The sequence below is a fragment of the Cynocephalus volans genome, chromosome 3, assembly GCF_027409185.1.
Source record: "Cynocephalus volans isolate mCynVol1 chromosome 3, mCynVol1.pri, whole genome shotgun sequence".
Classification (NCBI taxonomy): Eukaryota; Metazoa; Chordata; class Mammalia; order Dermoptera; family Cynocephalidae; genus Cynocephalus; species Cynocephalus volans.
The window spans coordinates 42,339,742-42,362,286 of NC_084462.1; the positions used below are offsets into that span (position 1 = coordinate 42,339,742).

The 22,545-nt window shown below is 42.5% G+C and overlaps 1 protein-coding gene across 2 annotated transcripts in view; it reads left to right on the forward strand.

The window, feature by feature from the left end:
- The window catches only part of TARS3 (threonyl-tRNA synthetase 3), a 65,837-nt gene that overhangs the window by 32,814 nt on the left and 10,478 nt on the right, over window positions 1-22,545 (forward strand). For both annotated transcript variants that reach the window (XM_063089257.1, XM_063089258.1), the window contains exons 13-15: window positions 9,109-9,246; window positions 12,054-12,131; window positions 12,215-12,315. In XM_063089257.1, coding sequence (XP_062945327.1) covers window positions 9,109-9,246; window positions 12,054-12,131; window positions 12,215-12,315 — 317 coding nt within the window. The remainder of the gene's footprint in view (window positions 1-9,108; window positions 9,247-12,053; window positions 12,132-12,214; window positions 12,316-22,545) is intronic.

Below are 22,545 nucleotides of genomic sequence, written 5' to 3' on the forward strand. Positions count from 1 at the left end.
CTTTTATGGAGACTTCTTTGGATAGGCATGATTGATGCATGGACAGCTGTGTAGTAACATGACTGGACAAAAGGGGTATGATCTAATACTTACAAACTGAGTGTGGAAACCTAGCAAAGCTTTGGTTCAGATCCTTCGTGGTGTCTGTGTGTAGTATTCCTCCTGTGCATGGGCAAGACCCCTATTGAAATGGGGGTCTTACACTTAGACAAGGTAGGTCAGAGAAATTCTTTAAGGGCATTTCTAAGACAGAAAGGCAGGGGAAGATTAGAATCCTGCCTTGGGGAGCTGGGAACTGTGGACAAAAACTTATATATGTGCGTGCACACACACACACATATACACATACACATCTATATATCTAATCAATATCTATGTATATATGTCATAATATGACCAATACCAACTACCAAACTTTACATAAGAAGATATAGATAATCTGAGTAGCATTGTGTCATTACAGAAATTTAATTGATAGTTAAAAACCTTCCCACAAAGAAAACTTCAGGCTCATATGGCTTCACTGGTGAATTCTACCAAATGTTTAAGGAAGAAATAATACCAATTCTAGACAAAGTCTTTGTATTAGTCCGTTCCTGTTGCTTATAACAAAATACTTGGAACTGGGTAATTTATAAAGAAAATGACATTTATTGTTACAGTTTCAGAGGCTGAGAAGTCCAAAGTCCATCTGGGGGTGGCAACAGTGACCCAGGGGTCTCACATTGCAAGATGGTGGAGGCAGAGAGAACAGAGCAGAGAGGGAAAGAGGAAGACAGACTCTCCTCTTCTTTTAAAGCCCTCCAAACCATGCACCGACCACCATTTTTAATCCATTTCTTACTGCACGGTCCTACAATCCAATCACTTCTTCAAGGCTCATAGGATTTCCCACCCTCTTAACAGTCACAGTGGGGGCTAAGTTTCTAATACATAAAACTTGGGAGACAATTCAAGCCTCTGTGAGTTTTGGGGGGACATAATTCAATCCACTGTACTCTTCCAGGAAATGAAGAGGAAGAAATTCTTACCAGCTCATGCTATGAGGTTAGCATTGCTCTGATATCAAAACAAGACAAAGACATTTCAAGAAAAGAAAACTACAGACCAAGATTGTGAACATAAAGTCAAATATTCTAAACAAAATTTAGGCAAATTAAATCCAATAGTATTTTAAAAGGGATAAAACATCTTGAGCAAGAGGGCTGTATCCCAGGAATGGAAGGTTGGTTTAACATTAGAATATAAATTATTGTAATTTACTGTAGTGGATTGAATTATGTCCCCCCAAAACTCACAGAGGCTTGAATTGTGTGCCCCAAGTCTTATGTGTTCGAAACTTAGCCCCCACTGTGACTGTTAAGAGGGTGGGAAATCCTATTATGGTAATTGAAAGGTGGAGCCTTGAAGAGGTGATTGGATTGTAGGACTGTGCAGTAGTGAGTGGATTAAAAATGGTGGTTGTGGGTATGGTTTGGAGGGCTTTCAAAAGGGAGCATGAGGGCCAAGCCCGTGGCGCACTCGGGAGAGTGCGGTGCTGGCAGCGCGGCGACGCTCCTGCCGCAGGTTCGGATCCTATATGGGAATGGCCGGTGCACTCACTGGCTGAGTGCTGGTCACGAAAAAGACAAAAAAAAAAAAAAAAAAGGAGCATGAAGATCTGGCTCTCTCTGCTTCCACCATCTTGCAATATGAGACCTCTGGGTCACTGTCGCCAGCACCAGATGGACTTTGGACTTCCCAGCCTCCAAAACTGTAAGCAATAAATTTTGTGTTTTCTTTATAAATCACCCAGTTCCAGGTATTTTGTTACAAGCAACAGAAATGGACTAATACATATGTAATACATTTATTGCTTATGGTTTCGGTGGCTGGGAAGTCGAAATTCCAGGGAACACATCTGATGAGGGTCTTGGTTGTGGTGACAGTGACCCATGGGTCTCACATGGCAGAAAGTGGCAGAGCAGAAAGAGAAAAACTGTGTGCTTTCCCTTTAAAGCCCTCAGAACCACGCCCCTGACCACCATTTACCCAGTCTCTAACCCTGGTTTTCTTGTGTTCTTCTGAGTCCTCCAAACTCCTCTGACCTTTGCGTAACACCCAGTTCCAAAGCTGCTTCCACATTTTCAAGTATTTGTTATAAGCAATACCCCACTTCTCTGGTACCAATTTTCTGTATTAGTCAGGGTTCGCTAGAGAGACAGAATCAATAAGATATGTTATAAATATATGAGAAGGGATTTATTAAGGAAATTAGCTCATGCGAGTGTGAAGAAAAGTCCCACAATAGGCTATCTGCAAACTGGATGCCGGTAGTGTGGCTCAGTCCAAGTGTGAAGGCCTGAAAATCAGGGAAGTCAGTGGTGTCATTGGTGTAAGTCCTGGAACCCAAAGCCTGAAGAGTTTCGAGTTCTGATGTTCACAGACAGGAGAGGAGAGAGTATCCCAGCTCCAGCAGATAGAGAGATTTGCGTTTTTTTTCCCCTGGGCCTCCAGTGGATTGTATGGTTCCCGCCCATATTGAGGGCAGATCTTTCCCACCCAGTCCACTTAGGCTCTTATGCTGATCTATTCTGGAAACACCTTCATGAGCACACCTAAGAAGATAGCTTTACCGGGTTTCGTGGCATTCCTTAATCTAACCAAGTTGACACTTAGAATTAATCTTCACACAATATTAACAAGCTGTAAAAGAAAAAAAACACAGTTATCTCAGTAGAGGCAGGGAAAAGCATTTGGCAAAATCCAACATCCATTTCTCATAAAAACTCTCAGAAACTAAGAGTGGAAGGGAACTTTTTCAACCTAATAAAAGGCATCTATGAAAAACCTACAAATAACATCATTGTTAACAGTGAGAGTCTGAATGCTTTACCCATAAGATCAGGAACAAACAAGGTGAGGATGTCCACTCTCATCACTTCTATTATTAATCATCGTACTGGAGTTCTCTCTTGTGCAATAAGCCAAGAAAGAGAAATAGAAAGCATCCAGATTAGAAAGAATTACAACTCTCTTCACTTGTAGATGACATGACCATTTATGTAGAAATTGGATGAAGTCTACAACAAAGCTATTAAAACTAACAAGTGAGTTTAGAAAAATTATAGTTTGGAATATCAATATATAAAAATCAGTTGTATTCCCTTGTATTAGCAATGAGCTATTGGGAATTGAAAATAAAAAACAATCATTTACAATAGCATCAAAAGTATGATAAAACTTAGGGATAAGTCTGACAATTATGTTGCTATGGACTAAGTTGTGCCTCCCTAAATTCTTCTTTTGAATCCCTAACCCCCAATATAGTACCATTTAGAGATGGGGCTTTTGGGAAATAATTAGGTTTATGATCTCATGATCATGAGGGTGGGGCTTTCATGATGGAATTAGTGCCATTACATGAAGAGAGCTTGCTTCCTCTCTGTGTTTCTGCCATGTGAGGACACAGTGAGAAGGCAGCTGTGTGCAAGACAGGAAGAAAGCCCTCACCAGGGAACTGAATCGACCAGCATCTTGATCCTGGACTCTGTTGTTTAAGCCACACAATCTGTGGTATTTTGTTGTGGCTGCTGAAGCTGACTAATACATATGTGCATGACCTGTACAATGAAAACTACGAAACACTGTTGAGATAAATTAAGGCCTAGATAAATGGAGAGATATAACTTGTTCATGGGTTTAAAGACTCAATATTATTAAAATGTCAATTCTCCCCAAATTAATTTATAGAGTCAATGCAATCCCAAGCAGACTTTTTTTTATAGAAGTTGACAAGCTGATTCTAAAATTCGTATGCAAATCAAAAGACACTAGAATAGTAAAAAAAGAAAAAAAATCTTTGAAGAAGAACAAAGTTGGAAGGCTCACTGTGCTTGATTTCAAGAATTATTATGAAGTTACATTAATTGTGACATTGTGCTCAGTGGAACAGAATAGAGTCTAGAAATAGATCCACACATGTAGGGACAACTGATTTTTGTTTAATGTGCATAGGCAATAAAATGGAGAAAAGACAGTATTTTTGTTAAATGATGCTGGAACAATTGTAAATCCATAAGCAAAAAAAATGAACTTCAATTCATACTTCACATCATATAAAAAATTAGCTCAAAATGGATCATAGGCCTAAATGGAAGACCTAAAAATATAAAATTTCTAGAAGGAAAATTGGGGAAAATCTTTGAGATTTGGGGTTAGGTGGTGATTTCTCAGATATGACACCAAAAAACCCCAATAAAGTAGTGTATTAGACCTTTTCTGCTGCTTATAACAGAATACCTGGAACTGGGTAATTTGTAATAAAATGAAATTTATTGCCTACAGTGTCAGAGGCTGGGAAATCCAGAGTCCAGGGAATATATCTGATGAGGTGACTCTACAGCAATGCAGGGTGTCACATGGCACCAATGGAAGAGCAAAGAGAGAGCTAACTCCTCACTCTTCCTTGTAAAGCCCTCAGAACCACACCCATGGCCACCATTACTAATCCATTTACCAGGCATGGTCCTCATGATCTCATCACCTCTTCAAGGCCCCACCTTTCAATTACCATAATAGGATTTCCCACCCTCAACAGTTACAGTGGGGACTAAGCTTCAATACATTAAACTTTGTGGGGGGAGGGGGGGGGACACAATTCAATCCATAATAAGTGGATTCATCAGAATTTAAAAGTTCTCTTCAAAAGTTACTGTTAAGAGAATGAAAACGAGAAACCACAGTCTGGGAGAAAATATTTGTAAGGCATATGTCTAATAAAGGACTTACATCCAGAATATTTAAAGAACTTTCAAACCTCAATAATAAAAACAGATAGCTCAAACAACGAGCCAAAAAGACCTGCTTTTGGGAAGATGAAGTAGATGTATTTTCCTATTCTTCCTACTGAGTACAAGTAAAAACCTTGGACAATGTAGGTGAAACAAACCTGAGACTCTGAAAGGTGGTAAGAAAAAGGCACACTGGTTATGGACATCAGGAACTAAGAAACAACATGATGAGTTCCTTGGGTTTTCTCTCTGTCACATATCCCAGACATGGAGCTGAAAAAGCTGGTAACCAAGAAGTGCCAACAGATACAGACAAAAAAACAAAAGCAAAAACAAAAAGCACAGAAAAAGCCAACAACAGCATACTTGTTCTAGCCAAAGGACCAGGAAAGAGGCAGCCTAGCAAGATAAAACTTTTAGGCAATAGATGCCGTATTCAAGCTAAACAGCATAGAATAAGCTGTGGTCTCATCCATGCCAGTGAAGGTTGATTGGGCGTCTATATTTACACCCTCATCAGGCTGTAAAGAGGTACCCCAGCTGCCTGCTAAGAAGGCTGATTAGGGAGCTGGGACTTTCACTTCTGCATTAAAAGATCCTGCACCCCTCCCCAAACCTGGCAATGTCAGTGACTACCATGTGGGGTGCCTGGACTTTTATCCTCCCCTGGCAGTAAAAAGATGCCTCTTCTGCTGCTCCTGCTTGAGTAGTGTCAGAGGAGGTCTAGTGGGAAGATGAGAGTTTTTATCAATGCCCAGTTGTTATGAGGACATGTGGTCAGTCAAGGCCATGCGCAGAGCTAGAATTCCCAAGCCACCCAGCAGTAATGAGGAGCTCCTCCCCACTTGGGGTACCTCAACAGGAAACCTGGATTTCTGTACCCACTTGGCAGTAACCAGGCAGTACTGTCCTCTCCCTTCTGGAGCAGTGTCAGTGAAAGCCAGGTAAAGCAGAAGTCTTGTAACATAATACCCAGAATGCCCAGGATTCAGAAATGGAAAGTCACTCTTTATGCCAAGAACCAGGAAAATCTCAACTTGAATGAAAAAAAAAAACAGTCTATGAACACCAACATTGAGACTACAGAGACATTAGAATTATCTGACAGATTTTAAAGCAGCTATCATAAAAATGCTTTAAGAAGCAATTCTGAACATACTTGAAATAAATTAAAAAATACGAAGCCTCAGAAAAGAAAGAGAAAATGTTAGGAAAGAAATAGAAGATATAAAGAAGAATCAAATGGAAGTTTTAGAACTGAAAAATATAACAACTGAAATCAAATATTCAGTGAATGGATTTATGAGCAGAATGGAGGAGACAGAGGAAAGAATAAATGAACTTGAAGACAAGAATAGAAATTATCCAATCTGAAAAACAGAGAAAACTGAATAAAAGAAAAATAATCAGAGCCCCAGAGGCCAGTGGGACTATAACAAAATAACTCACATTTATGTCATCATAGTTCTGGAAGGAGAGGAAGATAAGGGTGAGAGTGAAAAAGTATTCAAAGAAGTAATAGTTGAAAACTTGCTACATTTGCTAAAAGACATAAACCTTCAGATTCAAAAAGATGAGGAAACTCCAAACAAGATAAACTTACAGAAATTCACACCAAGATACATCATAGTCAAACTCCTGAAAACTGAAGACAAGAAAAACTTTGAAAGCAGTGAGGGAGAAATGATACATATTACCTTTAAAAAAAAAACCAACAATTTGAATGACAGCAGATTTTTCATTTAAACAAAACAAAACATTGAGGCTAGAAGAAGTAGCACAACATTATTCAAGAGCTGAAAGAAAAGGAACTGTCAACTCAGAATTCTTTATCTAGAGAAAATGTCCTTCAGAAATGAAGGGGAGTTTAAGACATTAGAGCTACCTGAAAACAATGGCTATAGGAAGTTCCCTAAACAGAAAGGTAATGATAAGAGGAGTCTTAGAATATTAGGAAGAAAAGAACTGTGAAAGTTGAAAATTGTGAAAAACAGGTCATTACAATACATTTTCCTTTTCCTTTTCAGTTTTCTAAATTATCTTTAACACTGTGTGTGTGGTTCTAAATGTATATAAAGGAAATGCTTAAGAAAATTATACTACAAATGGAGACAGGTAAAGGGAGGTAAAGTTTCTACACTTTACTTGAGCTGATAAAATGATATCAGTAGACTGTGATAAGTTATGTGATACCTAGAGAAACCACTAAAGCTATTCATAGAGATACACTAAAAATAGCCTATAATAAGAATTCTAAAAAATGTTAATCCACAGAAAGAGGAAAAAGAAAACAGAGAAACAAATAACAAGAGAGAAGAAGGAAACAAAGAAAAGATAGGTTAAAACCATAACATATTACCTTAAATGTAAAGGGTCTAAATGAACCAATTAAAGAACAGAGATTGACAGTGGATTTAAAAACGTGACCCACCTATATGTTGTCTACAAGAAACACACTTTAAATGTAACACTAAAGGCATGTTGAAAGGATGGAATAGATATATTATGTCAACATTAATCAAAGGAAAGTAAGAGCTGCTATATTAATATCAGATAAAGTAGATTTCAGAGAAAATTGCCAGAGACAGAGGGATATTACATAATGATTAAAGAGTCAATCCACCACAAAGACATAGCTATCCTAAATGTGTATGCACCATGCAACAGAACCACAAAATACCTGAAGCAAAAATTTATAGAACTGAAAGGAGAAATAAATCCACAATTATAGTTGGAAACTTCAACACTTCTTTCAACAATTGATTGAACAGCTAGACAGAAAATCAGCAAGGATATAGAAGAAATCAACACCACCATCAACCAGTATAATCTCATTGACATCTATAGAACACCCAACAACAGCAGAGTACACTTCTGTTTAAGTGGTGCTATAGATTGGATGCCCCGCTACCCGTGCCTCATTGAGGCTTAATTCCTGCTCTAACTGTTGAGGGTAGGAAATCCTATTATGGTAATTGAAAGGTGGGGCCTTGAATAGGTGATCAAATTCTAGGACCATGCCCTAGTGAATGTATTAATAATGGTGGTCAGGGGCTTGGTTCTGAGGGCTTTGAAAGAAGAGCACATGAGAGATTAGTTTCTCTCTGCACCACCATTTTCTGCCACATGAGACCCCTGAGTCACTGTTGCCACCACCAAGACCTTCACCAGCTGTGTTCCCTGGACTTTAGACTTCCCAGCCTCAGAAACTGTAAGCAATAAATTTTGTTTTTTAATAATCACCCAGTTCCAAATATTTTCTTATAAGTAACAGAAATGGATTAATACAAGTGACCATGTAACATATATAACAAGATGGATCATAGCTTGGGCCATTAAAAAATCTCAACAAATTTAAAAGAATTGAAATCATACAGAATATTTTCTCTAACTGCAATGGAATTAAAGTAGAACTCAAGAGCAGAATGATAACAGGAAAATCTATAAGCCCTATTGATTGCTTTCCCTAAACATAGTTACTGTATTTCCTGAATAATTTTATTTGTTCCTGAATTCCCAGTTACTAACTGTTTGTATTATTAGGGTTCTACAGAGAAGCAGAACCGATAGGATATATATAGATATATAAGAGGAGATTTATCATGAGAATGGGCTCACACGATCATGGAGACTAAAAAGTCCCACGACATGTTATCTGCAAGCTGGATAACCAGGAAAGCCAATGGGTAGCTCCCAGTGTGAGGTCAAAGGCCTGAGAACTGGGGTTGGGGCAAGGGGGTGGGGGCTGGTATTAAGTCCCAGAGTTGGAGGGCCTGAGAACCAGGATCTGTGATGTCTGAGGGCGGTAGAAGATGTGGTTCCAGCTCAAGAAGAGAGATTTGCCCTTCCTCTGCCTTTTTGTTCTATTTGGGCCCTCAGCAGATTGGATGGTGCCGCCCACACTAGTGAAGAGAGCTTCCCTGTCACGTGCAGCTCACTGACTTTGCTTCTCTGACCTCTGGGCCTTCACCCTCTGTGTTTCTTCTGCTCAGAGAGAGCCTGCCCCACCTGTCTCTGGAGAACTCGTATCCTCTGGCTATGGCTGGGCTCATGCTTCCTCTGGGCAGCTCCTCTTCACCCTTCTTCCCCTGCTGCCCCGCGATGTGCTGCCCTTGCCTGCTTCTTTCTCCATCTCCTGCACCGGCTGGGGCCTCTGGCAGCCTGTGCAGGCCTGCTCTCAATCGAAGATTCAAGAAACGAGTGGATAAGCATTGGCTGTACTCTATTAAAAACATGCTTTGTTCCCATCTGACGTGAATAATTTTTATTTTTAAGAAGGCCACTAATGAATTTAATTTGGTGTTCTATTTGATTATTTCATTTGCTCTCATTTCAGATTGAAGAAGAAATAAAGGGGTGTTTGCAGTTTTTGCAGTCTGTTTACTCGACATTTGGCTTCTCCTTCCAATTAAACCTGTCAACAAGGCCTGAAGACTTCCTAGGAGAGGTTGAGATGTGGGATGAGGCTGAAAAGGTAAGGGGAAACAAAGCACTCCCCTTTGTTTTTGAGAATGCGAAAAGCACCTGAGAGACTGTACTCTCCTGCAGGAGGATGTGGCACTTCGTAATAGAAATTTTAAAATGGAAGTTATGGGATAAATATGCAGATTGTAGAAGGCAATTATCAGCTTTCTTTGTGACAATGACAATGATAATATGTTACATTTGTTTAATACTTTAAAGCTCATATCAGGTTTTCATTTTTACTCTTTTTTAGTGCTGGTCACTTAATAACTGGCATAAGTTTTTAAAGAAATCCTCCAATTTCCAGTGACACTTGGTTTGTATGGCTTATTTTGAACTGTTGCCTATTGAGTCACCTTACTGCGCCTCCCACAGTCCCAGGGTTGCATAGTCTAGATGTAGAGGCACACACCCAATGCTCGAGTTCCCTCACAGTCATGGCCTGTAGTGCCCGCCCTCTGTCTAAAGACAACCAGACTCAGATGTCACATCTCAGCTTTCAAAAACCAAGGTTGAGGAGCTCATCATGCTGCTTTTTTCCTCAGTAAACATGGAAAGGGTATAGGGTTTCTTCTGTGTTAATTTTTATTAGAGATGAGGATGCCGTCATGGCCAGACACCCTGCCTTGCCCTGTCCTCCTCTTCCTGGAATACTCACGGGAGCTGAACAAACACATCACAAGGAATAAGAATCACAGAAAAACTGGGTTAATAGTGTAACAGTTGTTTTCATGTTATTAACAGGCACAGAGGCCAGGCAGAGGCTGCATAGAAGCAGTTTAGGCTTGCAGTCTAAATAGGGCCTTGTCCTCCCCACTGCCACATGTCCATCCTAAATTCTTCCATGTCTGCTGTATGGAGGAAGAGGGTCAAATGAGATAGCCTACCCCAGGAAAGGTGCTGACTCAATTTACCTGCCAGTCACACGGAAGCAGGAAGAGGAAAAGAAGACACAAAGCTCAGCTCTGGAGCCACATGCCTACTTTCAGACGTTAGCTCCATGAATGAATTTCAGAAGATCTCTAAGCATCAGGATCACACATGAAATGGTGATGATGGTGATGATGGTGATAATAGTCGTAACACCTACTTCATAAGGTTATGGTGCGCTTAAGTGAAGTAATTTACATGAAGTGTTGGGCGTACTGCCAGGCACATGGAAGTGCCAGTAGATGTTAGGTGTTGGTGTTATCATCATTATCACCATCATAATCATTCCATTCATTAGGAACTTCATGGGCTAAGGGGAGCTAAAAATGAGGTGGGCCAGGTGTGGGCCTGGTATGGGGAGAATGGGCTGGAAGTCCTACTGGTTTTGCCATTTTTTAACTGATATGGCTAAATAGTTTAGCAGCCATGTCCTGGGTCACCCAGGAATGTGACTTTCATTAAGGGATGGGCCTGCTTCCACTTTGGGAGGATTTCTCTCATAGTCACTACCCCTGATCTGGGAATTAGTGAGATGAGCATTTGAGTTTTTTTGTCTTCAGAGGTCTCTGAAATGGTTTGTTTGTTTATTTTTTGGTGGCTGCCCTGTAAGGGGAACCTTGTTACAAGGCAGCACTCCAACAAACTGAGCTAACCAGCGAGCCTGAAATGGTTTAAAAGAGACTACCTTGTTAGATCTAAAGCTTTCTTAGCCTTGATTTCTTAGCTTCGGCTTCTTCTGCTGGGCTTCCAGTCTCTGTGTCCTCAGAGGCCCAGTGAAAAGCATGGCCTCTGCTGTATGTTCTTCTCCAAAATTTGGCCTTTCTTTGGCTTTTTAATTCCCTGGGAGCACCCAGATTTTTCCCGTCGCTTAGTTACATGCTGTAGCAGGGCCTCCTTTCCTCTGGGAGCATGTACCAAGTGCCTGTTCTCCTTTCAGAAACAGAGCAGAACAGGAGAGGTGCCTCCCAAGCCAGTGAAGTGCCTCTGTGGAGGTGCCCTTCTCTGGTCCTGAGTAGAAAGGAAGCTGTTCCGTTGTATTAGGCCCACAAGGGACACTCTTGGGATCTCAAGAATGAACTCTCTGTCTCTGAAGACCAGATCCTGATTGAGATCCTGGGAAAGCCTACCATGACTCCAGGAGTCAGCTTCTTGATAACTCCAGCTTTGGCCCCAAAACATCTCCACTGATTTCCCAATGAGGCACTCCACTCCCAAATGTCAGCACCTCCTGGGTTCCAAGAGGTTGGGGTGATGACAGGAGTTTGGGTGGTGTTTTGACAGTGTTCTGGCCAAGGACTTAGGAATGCCCAAGTGCTTCCCAAGGAAGCTGTATTCACAGGAATACCAGAAGACTCAAAGAGCCGTTTCATTAATATGTAAATGGACACCCACACATCTGACTTCAGTTCCAAGCATCTTCATTAAGTTGAAAGCATGTAGTGGCTTAGGCTGAAGACCAGAGTGGGGCCTTCTGCTTCCACACCCCTATAAATCATAAGAGACCCACCTTCTCGCTACAGGCACAGAGGTGAGGAAAAGCAAAAGAGAAGTGGCAAGGCCTCCTGTGTTGACCTTCTTCCCGCCCAAACACAGAGCAGAAGAGGGAGCAAGGTCAAGGCTTTCATGCCTTTTCATGTGTGGAGGTGCCACCTACTAGAAGAATGGGTCTGGGAACTCTCAACAGGAGTGGAAGCTGGTTAGTGTGTAGGGCAGGAGGGCCCAAGCGTGCCTGTCCTAAATGCTTCCCTGGAGTGCGCTGGAACAGTTTAGTAAATTATCTTTTTTTTTCCCAATTGAAATGTGTATGTCTCCTGAGAGCAAGTACCACCTTGATCTCCCTCATGTATAAAGTAGATGTTTTAAATGTTCTTTTTTTTTTTTAAATAGCAACTACAGAATAGCTTGCTGGAATTTGGAGAACCATGGAAAGTGAACCCAGGGGATGGAGCATTTTATGGCCCTAAAGTAAGTAGACCCTATGCTTCAGAAAAAGAGTAAAATTTAAAAGAAAGATAAAAACTGTCTCTAAAGAAACATTTAATTTACAGATTGATATAAAAATCAAGGATGCTATTGGCAGATACCATCAATGTGCTACAATTCAGCTGGACTTCCAACTGCCTATTAGATTTGATCTCACATATGTTAGGTGAGTGATTGAATATGATGAATAATGTAGTACTAATATCCTAATTATTTGCGGTTTGAGCATTAGCAATTCAAAAATAAACAGTAACGAATGTTTAGTGTATGTCCTATATACTCAGTATACTTTTATATTTGTTTACTTGCTTGTAATCTAGTTGAGGATCAACTTGAATTTTCTGAGGACAGGGCCTAGTAGGAAAAGAAAGATAAGTAAGCATAAGATTAGAGAGGGGGAAGACTTCACAGAGAGCTGGCATTGAGTCTGTGTCTTGAGGATGAGATATTCACTAGAGAAATCGTGGGGAGAAAGGCAATTTCATCACTGCAAACCAACAACTTAAAAAAAAGTTTTTTTTTAACATGCAATAAAATTGACTCTGAGTGTGTGTGTGTGTGTGTGTGTGTGTGTGTGTACATGTGTACAGTTCAATTTTTCATACATGTATAAAGTGGTGTGACTGCCTCCACAATTATGATTCTAAACTCCTTTTGCTGCTCCTTTATAGTCATGCTCTCCTCCTACTCCTAGTCCCTGGCAACCATAAATATGTTCTCCATCACTCTAGTTTTGCCTTTTCCAGAATGTCATAACAATGGAATCGTGCAGTATAGAACCTTTTGAAACTGGCTTCATTCATGTAGTATAGTGGCTTGGAGAGTCATCATGTTTTTGCCTGGTATCTTGTTGCTGACCAGTATGCCTTTGTGTAGGTGCACCACAATTTGCTTTTCCAGTCATTCATTTAAGTGCATTTAGGTTGTTTCCAGTTTTGATGTTTATGACTAGAGCTGCTGTAAATATTAGTGTACAGATTTTTGTGTTAATAAGAGGGTACTTCAAAAAGTTCATGGAAAGATTTCTCTTACCTTTTACTTCTATGAACTGTTTGAATACCCTCATATAAGTTTTCATTTTTTTAGGGTAAATACCTAAGAAATGGGTCACATGGTAAACATATGTTTAACTTTGTAAGAAACTGCCAACCTGTTTTCCATAGTAGCTGTACCATTTTACATTCACACTAGCAGTGCACGAGAGTTCCAGATGTTCCATATCCTCATCAGCACTTGGCATTGTCAGGTTTTGTTTGTATTTAAGCCATTCTAATAGGTGTGTATTAGTACTTCATTATGTTTTGATTTTGTATTTCTTTAGTGGCTAATGATGTTAACATCTTTTCATGTGCTTACTTGCCATTCATAGGTCCTCTTCGGTTAGGTGTCTACTTAAGTCTTTTGTCCATTTTTTTACTGGGCTGTTTATTTTCTTACTGTTGAGTTTTGAGAATTCTTTATATATTCTAGATGCTAGCCCTTTCATGAATATGTGGTATGCACAGTTTTTCTCCCAATCTGTAGCTTGCTTTTTCATTTTTTTAATGTCTTAACTTTCTCATTCATCACAAGTTTTCAATTTCAATGAAGTTTAATTTATAATCTTTTTCTTTTCCAGATCATGCTTTTGGCATCATGTCTACAAACTCTTTGCCTAAGCATAGGTCATGAAGATTTTCTCCTGTTTTCAGTTTCTCTTGTTTTGAGTTAATTTTTTGTGTACAATGTGAAGTTTAGATCAGGTGTCATTGTTTGCATCTAGATGTCTCATTGTTCTAACATTATTTGTTTAAAAGACTGTCCTTTCACCATTGACGTGCCTCTACATTTGTCAAAAATCAATCGGACATGTTTATGTGGGTTCGTTTCTAGATTTTCGATTCTGTTCTAATGTTTCATTGGTTATCCCTTTGTCAGTACCACGGTGTCTTGATTACTGTAGCTTTATAGTAAGTCTTAAAATTAGGTAATATGAATCCTTTATTATTCTTTTTCAGAATTGTTTTGGCTATTCTAATTCTTTTGCTTTGAATAGATCTATAAAAAAAATGTGGTGGGAATTTTTATTGGAACACATTAAATCTAGAGATCAGTTTGGGTAGAATTCACATGTTAACTATATTAAGTATTCTAATCCATGACCTCTGTAGATTTCTTTCCTCAGTTTCTCTAGATTTCATCATAGAAGTTCTGTGCATATCTTCTTAGATCTGGAAATATATGTGGATGTAGAAATATCCAGTTATTTCACTTTTTGGAAGTGATTGTAAGTGGTATTGTATTCCTAATTTTTGAATCCATGTGTTCATTGCTAGCATAGGGAAATACAGTGGATTTTTTGTATATTGGTCTTGTATCCTGAGACTTTGCTGAACTCACTTATTAGTTCTAGTTTTTTAAAATTTTCTTTTGTTTTGTAGAATTCTTGACATTTTCTATGTGGACAATCATGTCATCTGCAAATAGAGACAATTTAACCTTCATTTCTGATTTATATACCTTTTATTGCCTTCTCTTGCTTATTGCACTATCTAGAACTTCCAGTACTTGAAAGAAAAAGAGCCAAAACACCGGGTACCATTCAGGCTTTATTAAAGGAGGAAAAACCTGCTGGGCTGCACTGAAAATGGTGGGGGCAGGCAGCTAGGAGGAGTACATAGGCTTATATGGGTTGATGGGTGCAAAAAACACAGGCAGGAAGGGGGAAGGAGTGCTGGTGTGGGGGATCAGGTCGACTATTGGTGTGGGTGTGGTGGTTAGGGATGACGTAGTCAAGATGGGAGGTACCTCTAGGCGGGAGGGGAAGGGTCCTCTGTCTGGGAAACCACGAGGTAGAGGTTTTTCTTTGTTTGAAGAAACCATGAGGTAGAGTAAAAGACCAGCAGCCATTTTGTACTCAATATGGTACCAGTCACATCCATGATGACATCAGTCATATCCAAGGTGATATGACCGCATCCACGATGGCACCAGTCGCATCCGTGATGATGTCAGTGGCGCGACTACATCCAAGATGGCGCCAGCCACGTCCAAGATCTATCATTCCTGCCTTTTAAGTATAAGAAAAGGGGAAGCTACTTCCTGCTGAGAGTGGGTGAGGAGGAAAAATCTGGCCACACAAAAATGCCATCATCCTGTTGTAGGGTGAGATCTTCAAAAGGGAGAGATTGACATTTATGCTCCATGAACAGTTCGTTTACCTTTTGGTTGACAAAAGCTTGCATACGGTCCTGTAAAAAATTGGAAAAACACCACAAAAGACAGGAGCTAAATAGCAGGAGAAGTCCCAGCATGGTAAGGGGTCCCAGTAGGGGCATCAGCCAAGGAGTCCATTTCCATAGCTTGCTCCATCCTTCTCAAGAATCGGTGGCAGCCTGTCTCCTTTTTGCCATTTGGTCACAGAGTTGTTGGGCCATATTTCTAATGATGCCAGATTTATTGGTATAAAAGCAGCATTCTTCTCCTAAGAACAGACAGAGACCTCTGTTCTCTGCTGTTAACAGGGCTAGTCCTCACCTGTTCTGTAAGACAACTTCTGCTAGGGAATCTAATTGGTCTTGGAGAGCTATCATAGTTTGGGCTACCTGTTCAATTCCATCAGCTTAGGTTACTTAATGATAGTAAGTTGTTGAGGTAGCTATGCCTTCCACTCCTGTTCCCACTTCTGCTGCTATGCTGAGCCCAAGGAGCAGGGGAATAACTTGAAGAGCTCATTTCACCCAAGTATGAGCCACCAGAGGTTTTCTAAAATTTGGTTGCCAGGGACAATGTTAATTTGGGGTGTTAAACTTGCTAAGGCACAAGTTCCCATCCAGTTCTGTGGAAGGCATTGGTATGAAAATGGACCACAAACTAAGTAGACCCCCATCCAGGAGCTACAGGTGATGTTTGTGTTCTCCCTTGGAATGGTTTGGTTGCAATCTTTTACTGTGAGATTGCCCACTTCTGTATTGCCAGTAAGATTTGTTAGACAATACCCTGCCGGCTGAGTTAAAGTGATGTGGGCGGCCACCACTCCCAAGAGGATGGAGGTATGATTGTCTGTAGGCCAGTTAGACAGATTGAAGTTAGACAGGGGTGTAGCCTGGTATTGGGGAAGGGTTGCTCTCAGGCAGAGCTAGCACCCCCCTGCTAATGAGGGGGACGTATAATTAAGCAAATGGTGGGTGGCATTGAGGAGCTGTATAACTTTGGGGTCTATTTGGGATGGACGTCGGGGTCGAGGGAGAGGAGAGGACCTTGGCTTGACTGAGTTGGAGTAAGACTTTTAATGACTTGTTTAATTTGTTTTTGAGGTGTTTCATCCTGGAGTCCTCCCCCATTACTATAACCTAGGTGTGTAGTTTTAGTGAAGCACACATATTTGCGCACTGGGCTCCAGCAGAATCCCCCTTGGAAAGAACCATCCAGTAGTTTATTTTCTCATGGGAACATGATGCGGCTGTGGACCTATCATAGCAGGGGGCCGGAAGATGTGTAATAGCTGTGAAACTAGTTTTGACAGTCCCATGCCCAAGTCTAGCCAGTGCCTGTGTACTGATCGTCCATCCCAACCCAAAGATTCTGACCTGGAAATGCACTGTGTGCCTGGTGAAGCAGATACCTGTGTTAATAGCAAGAGCCGTATAAACAGAAGGAGGAAAAATAGGGCAGGGGGGGCTGAGAGAACACATAATAAGAAAAAAGGAGTATAGGGCAAATTCGTAGGGGGTGTAATCACAGAGGATGCCCTGCCAGACTAACTCAGTCACCAACTCAAGGATGTTATCTACGTTAAAGAAGGTAGTCTGGGATTCGTCTCGGATTAGATCCTGAATAAACGATGTGAAGTAGGCCTGTAAGAGTGAAAGGATAACTGCTGGGGGAAATAGCATCTCTTTTGGGATTGGGGCAGAAAGAGTTAATTTAAAAGGTACATTGACTCAGTGAGATTGTTAAGAAACATCCTACTGACGGAAGGTATAGGAGTGCCAGGAGAATTTTTTCTGTGGTGCTGCAATCTCTTGGGGTGGCGGATGCCAATCCTATCACCAGTGTTAGGACAAGTAGCACAATAAAGGTTAGAGACACAGGGTGGCAAATACTTATGTCCCACGATGGCAAACTCATGATAGCAGGTTGGGATCAATCATGGAGTGGCTCGTGTATGTGCGAGTTAGAATGGGCCTATAAAAGCAAGGGGATGATTGCCAGGAGGGGAGATTATTTCTCCTCTGGAATTGAGGGAAGAGTGGAGGTCCTGGAAATTTTTAATTTTGTAGGTCCTAAGATAGATGAAGTATAAGGAAATGTTGGGTTAGGGGTTGAGCAGAGAGACCCCTCTAGGTTGGTGTGCATAAATTCGTTGGGTGGAGCCTCAGGTGGAGCCCTAGGTGCTAACTTTACCAAAGATAGGTGGTACCAGGAAGTCTTTCTTAGTACCTTTACTGCCATGGGGGTGGTGAGAAGTACTGTATAAGGCCCCTCCCAGTGTGGTAAGAGGGGCTTTGGGGTCCTGGTTTTATTTATTTATTTATTTATTTATTTATTTATTTATTTTTTAAAGATGACCGGTAAGGGGATCTTAACCCTTGACTTGGTGTTGTGAGCACCACGCTCAGCCAGTGAGCGAACCGGCCATCCGTATATGGGATCCGAACCCGAGGCCTTGGTGTTCTCAGCACCGTACTCTCCCGAGTGAGCCACGGGCCGGCCCTGGTGTCCTGGTTTTAATGTATACTTGTTGTCCGGGGCTTAGTTTTAAATTTGAGGGAGCAGCAGTGTGGAAAGAATGAGGTAGTAAAGGGTTGGCTTGTTCATGAAGAAGGTCCCTAATAAGTGAAAGAGTAGGGAGATACTGGCCTAAAGGTGATGGGCTAGGAGGTAGTGGCATAAAGGTGAAGGGCCTGCCATACATGAGTTCAAATGGGCTGAAGCCAGTGGGTTTACAGGGGGCAGCCTGTAGGTGAGCTAGTGCCAAAGGGAGGAGCTGTGTCCAGGGAAGATGAAGCTCCATGGACAATTTGGTGAGGTGTGTTTTAATAAGACGATTAGCCTTTTCTACTTTGCCAGACGACTGAGGCTGATATGGTATGTGAAGGTTCCACTTGATGTTTAGGGATTGGACTGTGAGTTGTGTGACTTGGGAAATGAATGCTGGGACATTGTCTGACTGCAGGTTGGTTGGTAGGCCAAAATGGGGGATGATTTCTGAGGTGAGAGCTCGTGTCATTGTGGCTGCAACCTCTGAAATGGAAGAGAAGGCTTCTACCCATCCTGTGAAGGTATCTACTAAGGTTAAAAGGTAGTGCATTTTCTTGTGGGGAGGCATGTGGGTAAAATCAATTTGCCAGTCTTGGCCAGGAGTACAGCCTCTAGCCTGATGGGTGGGAAAGGATCAGATCTGGACGCCACCCTGATTGGAGCAATGGTAACAAATGGGGCAGTTTTTGGTGATTTGTTTAAGTAATTTGGTCATGTGGGGATAATAGTATAAAGGCTGGAGGAGGTGTGACAGGGGTTCGTGGCCTATGTGGATAGCATTATGGAAATCTAAGAGAATTTGTTTTGCTTGTGTCTCAGGGAGAACAAAATGACCAGAAATTAACATACCAGCCATCTTTCTTTTGTGCCCCCAGTTCTAGGAGGCGGTGTGCCTCTTGAGGGGTGTACTGGGTGAAGGCGTAGGGGTCATAAGAAGAACCTGGTTGAAGGAAGTGTGGGGGTCTAATGATTGAGTGGCTTGTTTTGCAGTAAGTTCTGCTCGTTTGTTACCCTGAGCTATGGGGCTATTGGAGGCCTGGTGTCTCCTGCAGTGTATAATTGCAACCTCCTTTGGAAGCTGGGCAGCCTTGAGAAGTGTCCTGATGAGGTGTCCATTTTTTATGGGCCCTCGTTGGGTAGTCATGAATCCTCTCTCCTTCCATATAGCTGTGCAAGAACGTAAGATGTGGTAGGCATATTTAGAATCTGTGTATATATTGACTTGCTTGTCATTGGCCAGGGTGAGAGTGCAGGTGAGGGCAACAAGTCCTGCCTTTTGGGAGGTGGTATTAGGAGGAAGGGGAGCAGCCTTGATGGTTTGTGTTAAGCTTACTATGGCATATCCCACCTGGGGGGCTGGTGCAGAGGTGGCACTCCCATCTATGAACCATGTGTGTTGGGACTCTGTAATGGGGTGTGGTAAGATGAGTGGAAAGGGATCGCGGAAAAAATCTAGGGCCTCCATACGGTTGTGTTCTATAGGTTGAGAGTGCCTTGGAATGAGAGTGGCTGGGTTCAAGGGAGGGCAAGATTTAAAGGAAAACTGAGAATTTTCAATAAAAGTAAGGTGGATGAGTTGTAGACGGGAGAGAGAGCAAATTGACGTTGCCTTACGACTGACAAGGTCTTGAAGATGATGGGGGAAACAAACAACTGTTTATTGTCCAAAGGTTAATTTAGAGCTTTCTTGTGCTAGAAGGGCAGCTGCCACCAAGGCACATAAGCAAGGGGCCCATCCCCGGGCTGTAGTGTCTAGTTGTTTTGAGAGGTATGCAATTGGGAAGAAAATATCTCCTGCCTCTTGTCCCAAAACCCCAACCACCAGTCCTTGGGTCTTGGTGACATACAGAACAAAAGGAAGAGACAGGTTTGGGAGAGATAGAGCTGGGGCTGTGAGGAGAGCAGCCTTTAGTCACTGGAAGGGAGAATGAATGGGCTTTGTGGGATCTAAGGGAATGGCGAGAGCCCCTTTGGCTGCCTCATAAAGTGTTTTGCTAGCACACCAAAATTGGGAATCCATAGGCGAAGGTACCTTGCAAGTCCCAGAAAAGAAAGAATTTCACCCTTCGTGGTGTGGGTAGGGAGTTCAGAAATTAGATTCTTGCAATCTACCGTTATCTCTCTGGTGGTGGGAGTCAGGTGGACTCCCAAATAGGTGACTGAAGGGGAGGAAATTTGGGCCTTTCTGAGGGACACTCGATATCCCCTGGAGGCCAGGAAATTAAGGAGAGCAATAGTGTGGGCCTGTGAGTCCTCATATGAGGGGCTACATAGGAGAAGGTCATCTCCATATTGTAGTGTAGTGCTAGAGGTGGGTGGAAGTTCAGATAAGTCTCGAGCTAAGGCTTGGCCAAAGAAGTGGGGGCTATCCCAAAACTCTTGGGGTGGGGCTATCCAGGTGAGTTGTCAGGATCAGTCCACATGAAAGTGAACAAGTCTTGGCAGGAGGGGTGAAGGGGAATAGAAAAGAAAGTGTCTTTGAGGTCCAGGACTGAAAAGAAGCGAGTTGTAGTAAGAATGGTGGATAGGAGGGTGTAGGGATTGGGAATGACAGGGGTTATGGGTAAAATGGCTGCATTAATGGCTCGGCGGTCCTGAACCAAGTGGTATGAACCATTGGACTTCTTCACTGGGAGGATGGGTGTGTTGTATGGTGAATGAGTGGGTCGCAAAAGGTTGGAGGAAAGGAGTTTATGTGTAATGGGCTTTAACCCTATGAGATGATTGAGAGCAATAGGGTTTTGAGGTATGATAGGAGAAAAGAGAAGAGTCTTTTAAAAGAACATGGATGGGGGAGTGATGAGTGGCGATGGAGGGGGAAGATGTATGCCATACAATCGGGTTGACCAGGTTAGAGGAAAAGGGAAAGGTGGAGTGCATAGAGTCCAAGTCTGGGGTGGCTTGGGCCAAGGAAGGTGTCCTATCATAAAAGGTTAAAATTGCCCTGAACTTTGAGGGAATGTCATGCCCCAATAAAGGGACAGGGCATTGGGGCATAACCAGGAATTTATGTGAAAAGTGGGTGTGGTGAAGTATGCAGGGGAGGGGTGGTGTCACTCGAGGACAGTATTTGGATCCTGTAACACCCACCATGGAGATAGAGGATGAAGTGGTGGGCCCTGAATATTCGGGGAGAGTGGAGTAAGTGGCCCCTGTGTGGATAATAAAAGAGATCAGCTTACCTGCTATGAGGAGAATTACCCTGAGCTCACACATAGTGATCTCCATGGGGGCCTCGAACCCTGGGCCTCGTCAGTCCTCCTCCTGGGCAAAGCCAAGAAGTTCAGGCAAGGACAGTCTTACCAGTGGGGCGGGGATTGGCCCACTCCCTCTCTGGCGAGGGGAGCAGTCAACGCCCCAATGACCCTCCTGCTTGCAATATGGGCAAGGCCTGGGAGGGGGCCTAGGGTTAGGACAGGCTCGAGCCCAGTGGCTCGGTTGGCCACACTTGAAACAGTTGCTGGGTGGCACATTTTGAGGTTTTGATATGTGAGCCCTTTGGATAGAGGGTTCCCGGATGGCATTAGCCAGAAGCTGGCATTTGGCCTGATCTCTCTTGTATCGCTCCTTCTTTTCCTCCTCCTCTCTATTGTTAAAAACTTTGAAAGCCAGATTGAGGAGATCTCTGTGGCTGGAATTGGGGCCATCTTCGAGTTTTTTAGTTTTTTCCGAGTGTCTGGGGCAGACTGAGTGATAACATGGGAATGGAGGTGAGCCGTTCCAGCTGGGGAAGAGGGATCTATGTGGGTATATTTTTATAGTGCCTCCAAGAGACGGGTCAGGAACTCGCTGAGGTTTTCAGTGGATCGTTGGGTAATTTCTCTCAATTTATCACAGTTAACCAATTTGTGGGTAAGTTTTTGTAAAGCAAAGTGTATATGGGTGACCATTTGATCTCAGAGGTCATGGTCCCCATGTCCACTCTGATAATTTCAGTTGAGGTCAACACGGGGGACGGCTTCAACACCTGTGGGCCATCTATTGTTTTGTTCATGTGACTTGTCTGTGTGTTGTTGGGCCACAACCCAGACCTGTTCTCGAACCTCAGGTGAAAGGGTAGTTGTAAGGATCATGAAAATATCATGCCAGGTAAGGTCATAGGATTGTGAGAGGTATTTAAATTCCTTTACATAAGTATCGGGGTCCATTTGGAAAGATCCGAGATGCTTTTCAATCTGGGAAAGGTCAGAAAGAGAAAAGGGTATAATGGATGCAAACAATGCCCTCCGTACCAGCAACCTCGCGATGGGGATACAAGGGGGCTGGTGGGTCAGGAGGGGCCGGATGGGCAGAGGAGGCATCCCAAGAGTGGGTGCCCAGTGGCGAAGGGGGAGGGGTTGGTGCAGGTGAAGGGGCGAGGGAGGGGCCGGAGGCATATGGGGGGCTGGGGTGTGGAGTGGTCTGAGGGATTGAAGGGAGGGTTGGTATCTGATGGGGAAGGCCGAGGGTGGGCAAGGAGGATTTGGGACGTAGTACAGGTTTGACAGAGGGAGGGGCAAGACCGAAGATAGAAGAAAGCCTGAATATAGGGAATCTCTCCTGCCTTGCTGCTTCTGTGACAGAAGTTATCAAGATCTGTTAGTGTGGCCAGATCGAAGGTGCCGTTTTCTGGCCATTGGGATCCGTTATCGAGTTTATGTCTAGGCCAGACTTG